The sequence below is a fragment of the Aedes albopictus genome, chromosome 1, assembly GCF_035046485.1.
Source record: "Aedes albopictus strain Foshan chromosome 1, AalbF5, whole genome shotgun sequence".
NCBI lineage: Eukaryota > Metazoa > Arthropoda > Insecta > Diptera > Culicidae > Aedes > Aedes albopictus.
This window is the reverse complement of record NC_085136.1, coordinates 326,000,700-326,015,632: the sequence shown is the minus strand read 5'-3', so window position 1 is coordinate 326,015,632 and position 14,933 is coordinate 326,000,700. Positions and strand designations below refer to the sequence as shown.

Below are 14,933 nucleotides of genomic sequence, written 5' to 3'. Positions count from 1 at the left end.
CTTGGCGGAATACCTATTGAGATTTCCCCAGAGATAATCATATTAAATATACACACACATCGAGAGATTTCATTGAAAATTTTTGTGTTTACCCGAGTAGGTGAGAAAATCTAATGAATAACACATTCAGTTATTAATAATTAAATTACTAAAGAACAAAAACTTGTTTTTGTTTGATTGAGATAAGAGGTAAAATAACAGAAATAATATCAAAATCTAGTATGCAGAAGTGCTAAATAATGGCTCGTCTAGATATTACAAGATCAAATCAAAAGCAGATAAAATTTGTCGACCTTTTTCTTGAAAAAAAAAATGTCAACATCCAGCATTGAACCTACGACCTAAGGTTTCACAGGCGGCGATGCTTACCACTCAACTGCGGCTCGCTCACTGTTGTGAATATCATGGCAACAAGAGCATGAGGTTCTTCGTTTCCCCAGCTCAGAAAGAGGCACTTGGCATTTCACTAACATTGAGCCATCCCTATGGGTGTATGTGTTTTATTTCGTGCAGAAGAGCTAAATTTGTTCTTATCTAGAAATTTTCAGATATATCGACAAGAACAAAAACTGATACCATATCACTTTGAGTTCTTCGTGCGATATTCTTTAAATTTTTAAATAACACATCAAAATCACATCGAGCTATGACAGCAAAAAATGATCGATATGAGATTTGATTTAGATATTCTCGGTTGCCTGGGTCGTCAGGGATTTCTTGAAGGTTTTCACTCCCGAGATCGCTTCATTGGTTTTCTGGGGCTTCTTCTGGAATATTTTATGAAATCCCTTCACGGATTTCTCTTGGGATTCCTTGAATTATCCTTCCTAAGTTTTCATCAGATGCCTCGTAGGATTCCCTAAGAGAATCTTCCAAAATTCGCTCCGGAATTCCTCTCGGGATTCATTATTGTATTCCTTCAGGAGTTCATAAAGGACTCTTTCTGGGATCTCTCTTGGATTCTTCTAGAGATTGCTCCAGGGATTCCTTCCAGGATTTCTTTCGAAACTCACGTCGGCCGCGAAACCTCCAGGATTTTTTTCGGGATTCTTTCAGGGATTATCTTAAGGGAGTTCTTCCAGGCAATTCGTCATTGATTGGCCCTGGGATTTCTTCAAAGATTTCTTCTGTGATTTCTTCCGTGATTTCGTTCGAGAGTTCCTCCCGGAGTTCTTCCTGGGATTCTTGCATCTATTTTTCCCAGGTATACTTTGGGGTTTCTCCTGGAAACCATTCCAGGATTCCTTCGAGGATTACTTTAAGTATTTTTTCCAATATTTTTCAGGGATTCCTCCAAAATTCTTGCAGTAATTTTTTAAATGAAATTTTCATGGGATACCGTCATGGACTGCTCCCGATATTCCTTCAGAGATTCCTTCTGGATTTTATCCGGGGATTTCTAGATTTCTCCTGAGATATCTTCAAAGATTTCTTCAGGAATTCCTCTCAAGATTATTTCAGTAATAATTCAGTAATTGAGTAATTCTTCTAGGATACTTTCACAAACTGTTCGCCAGATCCCTTTAAAAATTCTGCCAAGATTTTCCCGAGATTCCTTCAGGAATTTATTACAGACTTCCTTGGACGATGCCACATAGACTTTGTTCACTGATTTCTTCCAGGATTACTACAACGATAGCTTCCAGGATTTCTCTCCGAACCTTTCTAGAATTTTTCTAGTGTTTTTTCAGGATTCCTTTCAGGGTTTTTTTCAGGATTCTATAATTAACTTTCCAGTGATTCCTTAAGCAATGTCTTCTAGCATTCCTCCCAAAATTCTTCTGGCACTGAATTCCTTCAAATATTTTTTTAGGATTACTATGAGTTTTACTTTATGTAGACGAAAAAAAAGTTTTTATGAATTTCAAATAACTCAACGTACATATGTACAGATGGGTAAATCCGTCGTATCAAACAGAATGCGAACGACGCGTTTGATCGCCTTCCAGGTAGCATTGTTCTTCCTCTACAAGTGGTTGGGGAAGCGGTGCCTGTACGATAGGCAAACAGTTTCAAACAATAAACAAATCACTTTCGCTCTTCGTACATATGTACAATAGAGATGGTTATATTTGCGGTTTAGGGGAAGATGATATAGATCGATGAGATTAGAATTGAACCTTATGACAACTAAGTTGCCGGTTCATTAATTGGCTCGGTAGCTTAGTTGGTAAAGCACTTGTCTAGCGAATAAGGGTCGTGAGTTCAAATCTCACCTGAGCTGTGGATTTTTTCCCAATTTAACCAATAATTTACCCATCTGTACATATGTACGTTAGGGCCCATATAGCCGAGGCGGTAAACGCACGGGTATTCAGCATGACCATGCTGAGGGTGACGGGTTCGATTCCCGGTCGGTCCAGGATCTTTTCGTAAAGGAAATTTCCTTGACTTCCTTGGGCATAGAGTATCTTCGTGCCTGCCATACGATATACACATGCAAAATGGTCATTGGCAGAGGAAGCTCTCAGTTAAAAACTGTGGAAGTGCTCATTGAACACTATGCTGAGAAACAGGCTTTGTCCCAGTGAGGACGTTACGCCAAGAAGAGGAGGAGGACATATGTACGTTGAGTTATTTGAAATTCATAATTGACCACACGGATTGGTATTACCGAAAAATTTGCACTTTGAGTGAGTCGAAAAAAGTCTTTGTTTATGTGACGAGTCATAAGGTATGGTGAAATATGTTGCAAAGGAGCAAGGGTATGTCAGACATAGATGAGAAATACAAAGTAATTTTCCAAGATCTCGAACCGATCAGAAATATAACTCGGACATTCTTGACGATAAAAAAGTTTGAACCAGTGTAGCACCAAATGAAAGATTAGAGCCCTAGCTTTCATATGGTGAGTGATCTAGCAATACTGATATTTTGTAATAATATTTGTATGCGCACATAATGGATGGAGGTTCTTAGTGCCTGATGTATGCGAGGTGTAACATGATGTAAATCTTCAAACATTATTGTTTATCAACTACATAATAACTAACTGATTTATTGGTTACAGCTCACGGAGTAATGTCGCATGATAAACCGTCCAGGAAACTTGAACTTGAACTTTTGTTACTGGTTCAGACTAGTTAATAAAGTAATATAAAAAAATACTATTCATTTCAGAGGACAATGCTGTCTGATTTCATTGTACAGTAATAATGCAGTAGGGTATCGGGATGCTTCGTTGGCATAGTCCCCTCGTTCGGCCTATCTCAATGTAAACCAAAAACTCAAACAAACACGCATATCTGGATATCGGAAAAGCTATGCGCCAAACAACTGTAACATTTCGTTTCAATTTTAGCACTTTGGAACATTAAAATTGAATAAAAATGTCACTTAATTTAGCTTTTGTAGACGCCATGATTCTTCGGCTTAGTGCGTAGTCTATACACATGATCATAAATGGCATGATTCTGAAACATTTCGAATTGACTTTTCAATAACTGAACATTTGATGCGACGGTCAAAGACGCTATTTTGAACTTGTGTATTTGTTTTCAACGAATAATAACTATTTTACAAATTGAATGTGGGCCGAATATTGAGGACATTTTTTTCACTATGTACCCAAATCTTGGCCCATCAGTAAAGTGACGTCAAAACCAGCGATAAAAAGACGTCAACAGCATTTTTGGCGTAAGAACCAGAAAAAACAAACAGGAAGAAAGATTTTGTGTTCGGTGACTTAAAAATATAACACAATAATAGGGTTGCGTTGTTTTCGTTACTAAATTAAGAAAGAACTTTAGTTGAAGTGATTTATTTATAGTTTTTGAAAATTTGGCTCCGAAAATATAATTTAAAAGTAAGATTGGTGAATAAACAGAGATAATACTTCAGCAGAAATATTGAAAAAATGAGATAATTAGTGATTCTAGTGCATGGATAGCAATAGGCCAACGTTGTATCCACTAATATGCCAATTTTTGTACCATAGACCAACGTTGCATACCATCGCATCGAATGTTTTCAACTTAATTAAGTAAAATCTTGAATATTTACGTAAGTTTACTTCCAATTGGTGAAACATGCATTGCCTAGACTGTGTAATAGGGTCGACATATTATTTCTAGTGCTATTAATTCATGAGTTATGGTCAAAATTGTCAAGGCGGCTTGCAAATTAGGCCAAGGAATGGTACATATACCCTATATAAAAATGTATGAGTAAAGACATCGCAATCCATGATAGCAGTACAGAATACATTTTGACGACAGACAATTCCTGTTAATCCATTAACAATAACTGAAACATGCGTAAGCAATATTCTTCTACCATATATGATAGACACCGCATACCCACCATTTTCGAGCTAGATCGTTCAAACTGCGGTTGTTTACAATAAATAAGAAAATAAATAAATTCGGTGATGGGAATAATAATTGAACGCGTAAGCATGAAGAATTGCATTTGAACACAAACATGCATCCAAATGTGAATCAACTCACCTGCCAGGTGCCTGTCACTTTGCGACCGTGAGTATCTCAAGTTCTGAAACGAGAACAAAAACAAGAAAACATATTCCACAATAAGCCAATTATTTCCGCCAAAAAAGCAAAACCCCCCACAACCCCACCCAACTCACCCTCCGTTCACCAAGCTCCGCTTCCTCGTTCTTCATCAGCAGTGGCGCCGAGCTGCTCTTGGTGCCCAAATCCTCCAGTATCAGATGGTTGTAGCCGCTGTGCAGCGAGGTGCTGCTCGGCGACGGCAGCTCGGTGATGTTGGACTTGGCCGACTGCTGGAACGGTTCCTGCTCCAGCGGCAGGAAAAACTGTCGTCTTTTGGCATCGATTACGTTCTGGTGATTTCTAAACCTATGGTGGAGACTGTGGTTGCGACTGGTGGCAGGTAGACTATTTGTACTGGTTTTCATCAGCTTGTCCGCCGGTGGCTGCTGCTGGACCAGGCGGTTCTGCGGTGACCTCCGCTGGGGATGGTGCAGGTTCGGCTGCGGTGCCGTTGGAAACTGCTGCCGCGGGGAGGACGTTTCCTGCTCTTTGCCGTCGGAGCAATCCTCGTCGTGTTCGTGACTATCGTACACGCTGAGTTCCTCCAGCAGGCTCATGTCGTCGGACAAGCTGTCCTGCAGCTCCCGACTACTGCTGCAGGTGTTGTTTTCATAATCCGACGATTGACTATTGTCGGTAGCACCAACCGTGAGCAGTCGACTGCTGGGAGATGAGCCGTGGTTGAAGAATCGCTGGGAACGTTTCTCCGACTCTGGCTGCGGCTGTGGCTTATCGTGGTCGTGATCTTCGTCGATCTTCAACACCAGCTCATGATGCTGATGCTGATGCTGATGATGATGAGGAGGATCGCTGCCGGCGTTGATGATGAACGTGGGATCACCGCAGCCGAGCCGGGCCGTCGCCGACGCCGCCGCTGCCGCTGCCGATGATTCAAAAGCACCATTGTTGTTCCGCTCTCGCGAGCTGGGATAGGTTTGCTGTTGATGTTGTTGCTGCTGCTGCGGCGATGAGACAGGCTGGCGGAATAAATTGAATTAGGAAATGTGTTCTTAATGAGGCTTTGGCAGTGTTTTTGTGCACACTCATTGCGCCGCTCAACGCTCTGTGGGATGGCTTGAATGGGGTGTAATTAGTTTGCGCGTTGTACTCTTCATCATGTGTATCGGAATAAATTCTGCGCGTATGTACCTATGTCATTGGCCGCACTAGTCTAGTGAGCACTAGTAATATGGACGGGCAGTTTTGATGGAGCTGTTTGTTTGTCATTTCCATTTCCTTGCCTCGAGGGAGATGCTTTCAATAATTGTAGGAGATCGTATTGTTGAATGTAAAAATGATTGGGGTGTGACTACTTGGTGACTCTTGTAAAAAGTTTCTTTAGGGAATTATTGCTGAAGCTGATTGAGGTATCAAAAGAAATTTGTGCATGTCAGGCATGCAATGATGTTTTAAATTTTACCATTATGTGGCAGTAGTTAGGGATCGTTCTTTTTAATTTTAAAATCGTGACTTCGGATAATCGAGTTCGTCAAGATTGACAACTGTAGCTCAAGATTTTATACCGTCACTATGTACTAGTAACGAACTGTACAATGCATATTTAAATGCACACTGGAATCGCTTTTCATGCCATGGAGTGGGGATCCTTAAATTAAATTAAAACAGAGAGGAGTTTTGTGGTAAATAACGTTAGTGTTTTGAATGACGGAGCCTAGTTCGCCAGAACAGGTTTGCTCCAAGGAGTTTGAGTTGATTTCCAAGAGTTTCAGGAGAGCCTAAAATGACGGGGTTCCTTGGAACTTTGGAAGAGGTTCAGCGTGGTTCCAGGGGGTTTTAGGCAGTTTTAGATTTGTTATAGAGGAGGAGTTTCAAGGAAACCAGGAGCATTGATTGATTGATTTGTCTTTATTAACCCTAAAAGGGATACCTGGGGTCCATTGGACCCCAGGCGTCTTTCAGAGCTCGTCTTTGATGGAACACACTCAGCGAGGTGACGAAACTGAGGCCATGAAGGTATCCCTTTTAGGGTTAAAGAGACTTTCAGCCCTTGGCTGGTTCGTCTCTCCCAGGAGCATTTCAGAGGGACTCCGGAAACATCCTTGGTACACCTTGAAATGCAAGCCCTTCAATTAATAACTGTGGAAGTGCTAGAAGAACACTTAGTTGAAGCGAGGTAGGCCTAGTTCCAATGCGAACGTCGAGCCATAAAGTAGTAGTAGTAGTAGGATAGCGTCTACGATCGACCTCTCCTTCCGGAAGCCGAATGGTTGCTCGAGAGACCATTTATTTCTCGGCGTGTCTCAACAGTCTGTTGAAGATGATTTTTTCGAGCACCTTCCCCGCCTTGTCGATCAAGCATGTTGGTCTATATGCCGACGGGTCTCAGGTCTCTGGATCACGCCTTTGGCAACTGTACCAGGCTCTGCCGCTTCCAAACCTTTGCGAACACTTCCTCCTGTAGGCATTTTTGCGTAACAGGCCTGAGCATCCCGGGGTTATGTGCAATAGCTTCTTTTTAGGCCAGGCTCAGAACTTATTACAAGTTTTATTTTTGTGTTAAATGTATTATTTTAACTTGTAAACGTTTTCCGAAATTTAATGCACATTTATATGGCTCTGGTCGAATGGAGGCCTGCAATCCTATTCCGATTGCCAACATTCAGGCCATTTCGGGCCGCGATTAAGTACTAGCGGTGTAAACCTTTCCCTGGCACAGACATCAAGTAATAGAACTCTAGTGATGAAACCCGAATCGGGATGCCCCCTTAGGATTAGAAATTCCTAGACAAAACTCAAGCTATGAAAGCAACTAATGCTGCGAACAAAAGGCAACTTGCCAGAGAAAATACGATTACAGGATTGACTGATGGACCAACAACATTTATGAAACCTCGTCATCCTGTCATTCGGAAATTGTTATCCAATAGGGTAACAGGGCAAAATATATGTTCTGTGTTGTATTCGTCCAAATGTAATGTCCTAATTTATTACGCATTTATAGTGTTCCACTCCAATATGTTATATTTTAATGTGCATTTGTAGTGCTTCATTATTTTTTCGTAATAAACTCCTTTCGGACCTAGGGTCTTACCTACGCTAAGGGACTATTCCCTCAAGTTCCTCATCCATGACTCGCTCCTCATCGTCAGCCGTAGTCTCCAGCCATCCGACGCACTCTGACAGAGTTTCTCGAAGGAGGCCTTTTGCCTGCCCTTATCACGGTCTTCAGTGCGGCTTTTACAGAAGCGAACACCACTCGCTGTTCGTTTCGCTCTTCCTCAGATGGTGCGCACTACATCCGCCGCTCAGCCCGTAGGCAGGCGCGGCGCAGGTCCGGAATCGCTTGAGTCCACCAGTATGCCGATGGACTCCCATTTCTAGGGTGAACTCGCCTAGGCATAGTCGCATTGTACGCACGTAGGTTTCGTTCACGGAGCGCCTCCCTAATAATACGCCTTCGTCGAAGTATGATGTGTTCCACCTACGAGGGCTAAGTAGTCCTTGGCCAAGCCGCCTCTTCATCTACCCGCTGCCTGATGTTGTTGTAGTCGATACTGTAGCGAACCGCCAGGTGATCGTTGTGAGTGTAGCTATCGTCTAGCTAACATCAATAATCGACTCCGATCCGATCCGACTGAGGGTACTCTTAGTAGCGACATTAGCCAGGTCGACATCTAGTATGGCCAGTGTCTCCAGTAGGATCTAACCCCGCTGGTTCGTGAAACGGCTTCCAGATTCCACGGTCCAGGTATTAAAGTTACCCGCTATTACGACCGGTCTTCGCCCCGTTAGCACGGTCGTCATGCGGTGTAGCATATGCGTGAACTACTTGATCGGCTACCGCGGAGGCGCATAACAGCTACAGAAGAAGACCCCGTTTACTTTGGCAACCACGAGGCCCTCATAGGTGGTAAACACCAACTCATGGACGGGGTATTTACCCATCGCCCCTATCGCGACCATTTTTCTGGACCCATCCTCGACCCAATTGCCGTTGCCGGCGGGTACTCGGTATGGATCCACTACAATGGCGATATCCACTGTGACTTTATTCACTCCGGCTTTCTTGAAGGCCTGACACCTTGAACCATCCATTGGGTGCCTGTTGTTCACGGATTCTGTGGTACAAATAAGATAAATGATGGACTCGTGCAGCCTTGTGCCTTATGGTATTCTCCTTTTGTCAGGACCCCTTTGCAGTCCCATGACTTTTTGTCCTGGTTGCGGACACCTGAAACCAAGCTCCGACAATTCGTGAAAGGTCAGATGGCATACTGACCAGACCACCGACCTTACCTACTTTAACGGACTTGTTAACGTCCGCCACAGCTATCTGAACCAAGGCTACTTGTGCCCCCATCCGTAGCCAGCTGTGTTAGCCACCTGCACTGTTGCCGCAGTGCCGTGACAAGCTCTTCCACTTCGGTGACCTCGTTTAAGATCTTCACCTTCTGAGTCGACTCTGCTGTCAGAGTCCTCACCTCGATCACTTCGTCAAGGATCTCTTCAGCCAGACTTCGGTAGGCGGTGCCCTTGCGTTCCTTGTTGCGCTTCAGCTCTAGGATCATTTCACCCACACGAGTACGTCTGATACTGCGTACGTCTGCTCTTTCAGATCCACAAGCTTGGCGTCGCTTTGTATCGCCTTTTAAGGCCCACCCTTCCCTGGATTTCCAGGACGCCTGGCTGGGGTCCGACTTGCCGGCATTCTGCCTACCTTCGGGGTATCCTTCTGGCCTTGCGGGCACCGCTGACAGCTCCTCACCCGCTTCTGCGAGTGCCCGTGATAAAGCAGTCGCATCGTCACACTTGTTGAACTTCCTGTGAAAGCGAAGCCCTTCATCTGGGTAGACTTCATAACCTTTACTTACACCGGTTCCCGCTGCTGCAGTCTTTACGAGTATTTTGTGATCCTGCTTGGCATCGTCCATCGGCTTGTGAAATCGCTACAGGGCCGTTCTCAGGTCTTTACTTATGTTGGAGCTATCTCGATCCTAACACCCCTAACAGGTTGAGATCGCTGAAACCCTGGTTAAAGAGTGGAGAGCGAAGTTTCGTTGGTCGAAGAACTGCACCGAATCCTTCTACCGATCCCAAAAGTAAGTCCCGTGTATCCATGCGTACGATCGAGAAGCATCGAATCCGTATGTCGAGTGCTCTGCGCAGGTTTTGAAAAAGCGGAAAAGTTATATGGACAGTTGAACGATCGGAGTGTCTGGAAATTGAAAACTGTTCTGGAAATTGAAAATTGCAAATATTGCCGCAAATTCTAGATTAGTTTCCATGACGGTATCCATTCCGGGTGTCAGTACTACAACTGGCCAGTCCAAGAAACTCGAAGACCGCCCAGTAATGGTCCGAAGTTATGCCAACGTTGTGTTCGTATTGAGTTGGCTATGGTACATCATGGTCCTACATGTCGATCCCGTTTATGGGATCGGTAGCTCGGAGTTTGAGTCCCAGAGCTAGTCCGAGGGACCACGGTAGTAAGCATTAAGTGTAGGGCGGGATCAGGTAGAGGGCATCTTCCGTACCTATCTCGAAAAATCAGTGTTCCCGGTCGGATGGAGGCGAGCTGGAAGAAGCGACTTTTTTCCGTGGTAGAGGGGATGTCCTGGAATTGAAGGCCTGATGTGTCTAGACCAAGGAATTGACATCCCTATCCTACCAATGCAATGTTTTCGTAGCCAACATAACTGCGGCTCAAGCGTGAGGCTCAGGTTGACAACCTATCTTTTAACTCAGCAGCATAGTTTCAATGCTGGGTAAGAAAACAAGAGGACCATAACAGTCCCCTGGGCTAGATCAAGTAACATATCTAGGTGGTCGAGAAGAATGGCATGGAAGGTGGAAAGTGTGGTGGAGAGCAATCGTCACATAGCGCCTGTGTGCCTGGTTAGCAGGTTACCTTAGCGGGGCCGCGCTGCATATCTACATCGCGTTGAAGCGGCTGCCTTCTTAGGAATAGCCCTACAGTATTTGGAATGCGATACAGTATTTCATACTCAACCGCTAGATGCTAGAACAGATGATGATTGAGCTGCATCTTCTTGGTGAACAGACGCTTGGGACGTACCTCCCCAATCAAGCTGAAGTCAGAAAGACAAAAGTGCCTAGGCTGCACTACCAGCTCAACACACAAGGCTAAGCTGGCAGTCTTTGCTATCGCTTGACCTGTAGAAGCATGAGGTAGGAACTTGTGAAGACCAGAGCTATGTTGGACGCTCTCTTTCACGAATCACCATTGTGCAGCCCTCGGCATGGACAGGAACGTTATGCGGAGGCTTTATGAAACTGTCAATGGTGCGCGGCACAAGACTGCGCCAGTGCCTGCCATGGGCAATTATGACCGGGAAGGAAATTTTCTGACAAACAAAACAATGGTGGCAGCCAGGTGGAAGGAGCACTTCGAAGATTTGTTGAATGATAGCAGTAGAGGAGCACCCTGGAACAGAATTACCATAATGGATGACGGTCAAGCAGTGGAACCACCAACACTGGATGAGGTTAAGAAGGCCCTTAATGAGCTGAAAAACAGCATGGCTGCTGGGAAGGCCGTGATCCCGGTCGAACTTCTTAGCACGGAATTGAGCAGCTATGTCATATGCCCAATCTATCCAGCTTTTTACGCTAACGTGAGGGGTGATTCGAATATGACGTTTCTTGCCGACAACTTAATTTCAGTTCAATGCGGTCGTAGTAGGCTATTTCAGAGTTTGTTGATGGAAATGTCAAACTTTTTCACTGAATCTGTTTTGCATCAACCACATTTATGTTCTGCGTATTTTAAACAGGTAGGTACATATTTCATATTTTTAGGGAAAATGAGTCTAGTTTTTGATTATTTTTATGACGACTGCAAAAGGATATTTCACTGACATTGGATGAGATGAAAAAAAAAAATAAGAACAAAGCTGAAGAATATTTTTTTCCCGTTGTATCTTGACTTCTCCATTTACTGGTGTCTTGTGAATAAATACCTAAACTTATGTGTACGTTTAATGAAATCAAATAAAGCAGAATGTTGTCTTAAAAAAATATGCGCATGGTTAGGGTCGGAATCGAGAGCCATTTGCCAATATTTGCGTAGCAACAATTTATTGTCGAGCAAGCTAAGAAAACTAATTCTTCTGATAATAAAACGCCGTTTGGGTCCTTATGAGAGCGTTTTCTTTAGTTTGTAACTTAATTCCAATTAATCTATCCAAAAGAAAAACCTGTCATTTGTAAGATAGCTATCAAACTGCGAAATCACAAGCATTGAAAATGGTGAGCCTTTAAATCAAAGTTCGTAACAGTTTGCAGAATTTCCCTAGTTGAATTCAGCTAATTTGAGCTCTCTAACTTTCAATTTTATTAAGCTAAACCTGCTGGAAGTTGACCTATAACGAAATAAATACTGCATTAATTAAACAACAAACATAAAACACCATTTCGAAATACGCGGAGATCGCTGTTATTGCGAAACAGATCCAGTGAAAATTTTTGACACATTCATCAACAAAATATCAAACAGTCTACTGTGATACCATTGAACTGAAATTCAGTTGTCGGCAAGAAATGTCATATTAGAATCACCCCTCACGTTAGCGTAAAAAGCTGGATAAGAAAGGGCACAAACTAGAGTGTACCAATTACAGATAGATTACCCTTTTAAATTCGACATATAAGATACTGTACCGTGTCCTGTTCAACAGTCTGAGCCATCTTGAGGAGTCCTTCGTCGGCGTATAGCAGGCTGGCTTTCAGACCGATCAACGACGGATCTAATGTTCAACCTGCGGACGATCCTAGATTAATTTCAATACTTAATATAACTTGCAGACTCACCATCTGCTCATGGATTTAAAAGCGGCGTACGATTCAGTGAAAAGAAATGAGCTTTGGCTGATAATGTCAGAACATGGTTTTCCGGCGAAACTTATTAGGCTGATCCGCGCAACGCTGGATGGATCAAAATCAAGTCTTCAGATCGCAGACGAAGTATCTACCTCGTTTGTGACCTTGGATTGAATCAGGGTGCACTCGAAGAAGCGATTAAAGGAGGTCTGGCGTACAGAGGAATGGCACTATCATTCACGGTTGCACATGCCCCTCGGCTTTGCGGACGATATTGATCTCATCGGCGTCGATCATATGGCAGTGGCGGAAAGCAGCCTCTCACCCCAGTCGGTCTAGGTTCAATCGTAGGCGACGCCGACTGTATTTCTGAGACAAAAATATTCGATCACGACTTCCCTCGAATAGGGAGTAAAGCCATAGGTCCCGGCCCATGTGTGGTGGCTACATCCCTGGGCGTCAGAATTTAAGGCTAAGCCACTCGACCCAGCAGACACAAAAACACAACTGGCGCCGAACAGTGCTAGTTTGCCAGAAAAAATTAAGAAGAAGAGGAAAGCAGAAGCTGCCTCTAAAGAAAGCGAGGATAGGCTTGACGATTAACTTTACCAAGATGAAGTACATGACAGCAGGTAGAGACAGAGGCAGGCCTAGTGGTGTTAGTGCTGTAGTAGTGGTTAATGGAGATTTGAAGTTGTAGAAGAATTTGTTTATCTTGGAACACTTGTGACTTGAAAACGCCAACGAAAGGCGTGGATGTTAAAGGAGGTAGACCGAAAAACTTTCGAATATTTTGAGCGCAAAGTGCTGCGGACAATTCTCAGTGGGAAACAAGAAAATGGAGTGTGGCGCAGACGCATGAATCACGAGTTGTACCAGTTGCGAATATTGTGAAACGTATAAAATACGACAGACTTCAGTGGGCTGGACACGTAGTGTGAGTGTCGGATAAAAGAAAACACTGAATATTGGGAAACATGTAGAGGTGGGTGATTTCGTGGGTGGCCGCGAACGCGCTGGCTGCATGACTGAAGAAGATCTGGAAACAGGAGGAACATCGCCCAAGACCGACGAAGGTGGTGCTCTACTATACGCTCGGCGTTGGAGTTAAGTTACTTTGTAGCCCTACGCCTGTTTTCCCGACTTCTTCTCCCTTTTCTTTTTCCTGTACACTAGGGTCCATGGGACATCCTCGCCCTGACCCAGTCTAACCTGTGGTGGCTGAGGACCTATCAACGGTCACAGCTCCCAGCTACCTTCGAGTCGGGACGGACCGGCCTTTTAAGGCCTACTCTTCCCAGTTTTCTAAGACGCCTGGCCGGAGTATGACTAGCTGGTGTTACTACCCTTCACTTTCGGGGTTAAAAACCTTATTGCCTTACGAGCGCAGTCTGGTAGCTCCTTCCCCGACGGATGCTTTGCGCATTTCTGAGGTTTCTTATCTATGTACACCCGGACCTCCATTTAGGTAACGAGTCGGGATTGCCTAAATAGAATTTTTACCTAAATGGATTCATTACCTAAGTGGATTTCAAGGTTGCAAAGAAGTTTGAGAAGGGCAAGTGACTTGCAGATGCAAAGGGGAGGGTGTCAAGGCTTTCAGATGAAAGGGGGGATGGGCTGAAGATTACAAGAGAGTTTTAAGGGAAGGTCAGAGGCGTTTCCAGGCGTTTCAGAGCATTTCAGGACGTTTTAGGAGGTTTCAGAGGGCTTTTAGGGGGCTTCATATGCTCTCAGGTGAACTTCACAGGAGTTTTAGAGGCGTTTCAAAGCGTTTCAAAGCGTTTCAGGGCCTTGGAAGGCGTTTCAGGAGTTTTCAGAGGCTTGCAGGTGAGTTTCACATGGATTTCATTTGTGTTTCAGAGGTGTTCATTGGGCTTCAGAGGCTCGCAGGTGCATTTCACGGAGGTTTCATGGGGGTTTCAGAGGCCTTTCAAAGCGTTTCAATGCGTTTCAGTGCATTTCAGAAGGTTTCAGATGAAATTTAGGGAGCTTAAGTGACTCGCAGGTGAATTTCACGGAAGTTTCATGAGAGTTTCAGAGGCGTTTCAAAGCGTTCCAAGGCGTTTTAATGTGTTTCAGGAGGTTTCTCAGGGATTTTAGGGGGTTTCAGAGGCGGTCAGGTAAATTTCACGGAGACTTTATATGGATTTCAGAGGCGTTTCAACGCGTTTCAGGAGGTTTCGCAGGCTCTGAGGTAAATTTGACGGAGGTTTCAAAGGGGTTTTGAGGCATTTCAAAGCGTGTCAAGGCGTTTCAGGGTGTTTTAATGCGTTTCAGAAGGTTAGGGGCCTACAAGGTGCTTTAGAGGCTCGCTGGTGAACTTCACGGAGGTTTCATGGGGGTTTCAGAGGCGTTTCAAAGCGATTCAAGGCATTTCAATGCGTTTCAGGGCGTTTCAGGGGATTTCACAGAGGTTTTAGGGGGCTTTCAAAGCTCTCATGTGAATTCCATGAAGGTTTTATAGGGGTTTAAGAGGCGTTTCAAAGCGTATCAAGACATTTCAGGGGTTTTTAATGTGTTGCAAGGTTCCCAGGAGGTTTTAGGAAGGTTTTTAAGTGCTTCAGAGGCTCGCAGGTGAATCTCTCGCAGGTTTCATAGCGGTTTAAGAGGCGTTTCAAG

At 44.1% G+C, this 14,933-nt stretch overlaps 1 protein-coding gene across 9 annotated transcripts in view; it reads right to left on the bottom strand.

Moving 5' to 3' along the window:
• The window catches only part of LOC109416065 (uncharacterized), a 236,280-nt gene that overhangs the window by 73,479 nt on the left and 147,868 nt on the right, over positions 1-14,933 (bottom strand). For all 9 annotated transcript variants that reach the window (XM_062847266.1, XM_062847269.1, XM_062847262.1 and 6 more), the window contains exons 4-5: positions 4,586-5,488; positions 4,449-4,491 (exon numbers count right to left, since the gene is read on the bottom strand). In XM_062847266.1, the coding sequence (XP_062703250.1) occupies positions 4,449-4,491; positions 4,586-5,488 (946 nt within the window). The remainder of the gene's footprint in view (positions 1-4,448; positions 4,492-4,585; positions 5,489-14,933) is intronic.